This window comes from Sturnira hondurensis, unplaced genomic scaffold (assembly GCF_014824575.4).
Source record: "Sturnira hondurensis isolate 20B ecotype Veracruz unplaced genomic scaffold, ASM1482457v3 Scaffold0015596, whole genome shotgun sequence".
In the NCBI taxonomy this organism is placed as follows: Eukaryota; Metazoa; Chordata; class Mammalia; order Chiroptera; family Phyllostomidae; genus Sturnira; species Sturnira hondurensis.
In genome coordinates this window covers 23,349,823-23,353,984 of record NW_028088227.1, presented here as the reverse complement: position 1 = coordinate 23,353,984, position 4,162 = coordinate 23,349,823, and the positions used below count along the sequence as shown (strand labels likewise).

Sequence of the window (4,162 nt, the reverse complement as noted above, 5' to 3'; positions counted from 1 at the left end):
CGGTGCCCACCTCCCTGGGGAAGCGCACAAGAGACCCATGGGGTGGTCAGGAGTGCTGGTGAGGGGTCTCCTCGGAGCTGGATTCTCAGTTTCTGGTCCTCTCTCAGTCTCTGCACAGGCGCTTTAGGCCACACGAAGACCCTGCCATTTCTGGACCAGACACTCTGTCCAAGAAGTGTCCCCTCCTCAGAACTTCCGATTTACTGTCTCCAGGAATGTCTGCCCACCCAGAAGGGCCACCCCAGCTGCACACATACTCATATGTCCGTTGGGTTGACCTTAAGGACTGTGGGGGGGACATGGCCCGATCAGAGAGGCTGGGCCAAGTGCATACCCGTTGGGGGTCTTCAATCCATGGGGCCTTGGCATATCAGGCCCCTGACTTAGAATCAAGAACTGATCACTTCTAGGCCTAGGAATGTGAAACGAGAGATGCTTTTATTTTTGTTAACATGCTAGTGTACATAATGGGTATTGAAAACACAGTAACACAGCCTGGCTGGTGTAGCTCAGTGGACTGAGCACGGGCCTGCGAACCAAAGGATCGCGGTTCGATTCCCAGTCAGGGCACATGCCTGGGTTGCAGGCCAGTTCCCAGCAGGGGACCCATGAGAGGCAACCATACATTGATATTTCTCTCCTTCTCTCCTTCCCTTCCCCTCTGAAGATAAATAAATAAAATAAAAATTAAAAAAAAAAGAAAACACAGTAACACATTAGTGACTCCGGATTCTTCAGAAAACACAACAAGCATCCAAGTATTTGACGTCTTATTTAAGGCATTTGAAGTAAATGAGAGAGTGGAGGACAAAAACGGTGTTGGTTCCCCCGAGGCTTGAGCTGCCTTGGAGCCAGGCTGCTCTAGCTATTGCAGATCTCAAAACAGGGAGGACCCTGTTTTCCAAAGCCACCCCATAAAATCCTACCTGTAGGGGGAAGAGTGTGGGGAGGGGCTGAGGAGGTGAAGGCCAGCAGGAAAGGGGCCTCAGGCCCCCAGGACCAGGGGTGCCCCTGCAGCCCCTCCTGGGCTGCAGCTGGAAAACCCCAACCATGGCAGAAAGTCGCGACTCCACACAGACTTTACACCTGCTTCCCAGGTCCCCCCTGCTCCATGCTCCGCCTTCCTGCCCTCCCTAGATGGACACAGGGCTAACGCCCCCACATCTGGAAAGCATTTCACAGTCTGGGCGAAGGACAGAGGACAGGAAGTTACGGGTCCAGGGGTCAGAGCCCTTCACGGATCGCGTCAACCCCAGACTCAGTCTTTATCTTTCACGTGAGGGGCCCCTGACATGGTGGTCTCTGAGTCCCTGCTAATCTTCCCTCAAAGAGTGCTTTTAAAAATTCTGCTTCCTAACTCACCGGTACCTTCTTTCTTAGAATCGCTGAAACTCACGTGATGATTTCACAGTATCCCTGTCAGTTGTGACACCCAGAGACAATTCTCTGCGGAGATCTTGGGAAAAGATAAGCAGGATAATGTGAGTATGAAACTGAGCCCCTCTAGACTGTATAACAAGGGGAACCTAGTAATAATTAGATAATTAAGGGTGCGGTCTTTCTCAATGAACCAGGATGCATGCTTTGTTTTATGGTTGGATTAATGTATGTCCTTCCGCCTTCCATGTATCCAAAACCCCAATTTATGTACAGCTGTGCAACATTCTGACTCGGCGAGGGCCTCGTGTGTGGGGTCCCAGCTCCCCTGGAGGGTGTTGGCCGTGCACTGAGGCTGTGAGTTGAGAGGTCAGTGGAAGCCCACCATGGGGAGTATGACCGTCCCCAAATTAAGAATAGAACTACCATATGACTCAGCGATTTCACTTTCAGGTCAGGTTGGAAGGAATTAAAAGGACCACTTGAAGGGATATTCGCTGGATGATGTTAATAGTAGCACAATGCCTAACAGCCAAGAAGTGGAAAAACAGGTGTCTGTAGATGGATGAAAAGATAAACCACCGGCGATACATACATCCAATGGAACAGCCTTAAAATAGAAGGAAATCCTACCCATGTTACACTGTGGACGTTAACCTAAGGGCAACCAACCAGTCTCAAAGAGACAAACGCTGAAGGAGTCCACTTGTATGAGGTATGTCAAGTAGTCAAGTTCATAGCAACAGAGTGGAGAATGGTGGTTACCTGTGCCTGGGGAAAGGGGGAAAGGATTCTCGTGTAATGGGTAGAGAGTTTTTGGTTTGCACGATGAGAAGGGTTTGCGGCTCTGTCGCACAGCATGGTGAGATACCAGACACCCCTGCTCTGAGCACTTTCAGTTCAGGGGGCGAATTTCATGTCATGTGTCATTTACACAGTTTCACAAAGACAATGACAACACTAAACGTGGGAGAGGATGGAGAGGAACTGGATCTCTCACACGTGGCTGGGAGAAATGTGAAGAGACGTAGCCACTCTGGGAAACAGGTTTCAGTTCTGTGAGGATGGAATGTACACACCCCAGGCAACCCATCGTTGTACTCCTGGGCATTGAGCTCAGAGAGGTGAAAACTCATGTTTACCCCGAATCCTGAACACAGTCGTTCTTGTAATAGACACACTGGTTAATGTCTAACACCAAAACTGCAAGACAAAGGCTAATGTCCTTCAGTAGGGAATGTTCAGCCAAGTGTGGTGCACCCACAGGAGGAGACTCACTCGACAGTAAGAATGATGGAGCTATTGACACATGGGACAAAAGGAGAGATTCAGAGAGTAATGCCCAGTGGTAGGGGCTGATGGCAAAGGTTATATGCTGCATAATTCTATGACTATATAACATTCTGGAAAAGGCAAAATGACAGAGATGGAGCAGAGAACCATGGCAGAGGGGTGGGTGTGGGCAGGAAGAGGCAGCAGGAGGGAAACCTTCATGGGGATGGAAGAGTCCTGTGTCTGGTGGTCACAGGAGTGTACCTCGCGGTGACAGGACGTGAGACTACAGCCGCACACGTCACAGTCACCACCCTCAAACGGGCCTGTGACTTGAAAGATGCACCACTGGGGGAAGCGGTGGAAGGATGAGTGGGACTCCTCTGCACTACCGTCATGCTTTCCTGTGAATGGACAATTAGTTCAAAACGAAAGCTTACATTTAAAGAATGGTCACTTTTCCTGTTGTTTAAAGTTGTTGGAGTGCCATCATTGAATACGTACTGGGAATTCAAACAAAACCTCGGCTTTGGTCAGAGCAGAAGGCAATGCAAAGTGCTTGTTTTGTGTGAACATCTCAGAAACCCGAAACTCAGCCCTGAGCAGCCAGCCAGCTGGCCCCCAGCTCAGGGCTGCTGCCCTGTGGCCGGTGTCACACTGAAAACCCTCCCTGTGAGCAGGAGCAGGGACTCCTGGGGAGCTTCCCGCCACTGCTCTGGGACCCTGGGGAGTCATTTAGCACTCAGTCCCACTCGGAGGCCAGGTGTCAGCTCAGGAGCAGATTGCAAGTTGTACTAATGATCCTAACAACAGGGGACACCCTGCCCTGGGGACAGCAGCCTAGGTATCTGCGGACCTGCCAGGCTGAGTCACTGCACACAAGGCGATTTCCAGCTTGGACAACAAAGTGGCTCCTGCCCAGAGGGGGATGAGGTCATGGGCCCCCTCCTCATAACCCGGATCCTGCTGCTGCCCTGCAGCACAGCTGAGAGCAACGCCCTGCACGGCCCTGCCCTGTGGAGCAGACCCACTGTGGTGAGGATGCCAGTGTGACCGGGGGCTGGGGTACCAAGAGATGGTAAGTGTTTTCCAGAATTTCTGCTCCTCCTTTTATTCTCGTCCTTCCAAATGTGAACTCAGTCTTATAGCAGTGCCCCCTCCGTTTCAGCTTCCTTCCTTGTATTCACTTTTGTGTACCATCAGGGCTTTTTTTAAATGCCAGCTTTTAGAATTTCTTGTTCAATTTTTCTTTTCTTTTCTTTTTTACTGATTAATTTTCCATTTTTTAAGTTTTCTCTTCCTTGAATTTCTGCTTTGTGTTCACGGTTATATTCATTTTTCTTCTTTACATGGATTTCAAAAAATCTCCCAATACAGAACTGAGACTTTTTTTGTGAGTTCATTATGTTACTCACACGTACTGGACTATAGGCTGAAATACATTACGTGTCGATGCCCTGCTCTTGCGGGGGGGGGGGGGCGGGCCGCGGCGGGCGCGCCCCCCCCCCCGCCG

At 50.4% G+C, this 4,162-nt stretch overlaps 1 protein-coding gene across 1 annotated transcript in view; it reads left to right on the top strand.

The window, feature by feature from the left end:
- Nucleotides 1-3,281: 3,281 nt before the first annotated feature.
- The window catches only part of LOC119000226 (vomeronasal type-1 receptor 3-like), a 4,687-nt gene continuing 3,806 nt past the window's right edge, over nucleotides 3,282-4,162 (top strand). The window contains exon 1 of the mRNA XM_037065139.1: nucleotides 3,282-3,727. Within this exon, the coding sequence (XP_036921034.1) occupies nucleotides 3,725-3,727 (3 nt within the window). The 5' untranslated portion in view covers nucleotides 3,282-3,724. The remainder of the gene's footprint in view (nucleotides 3,728-4,162) is intronic.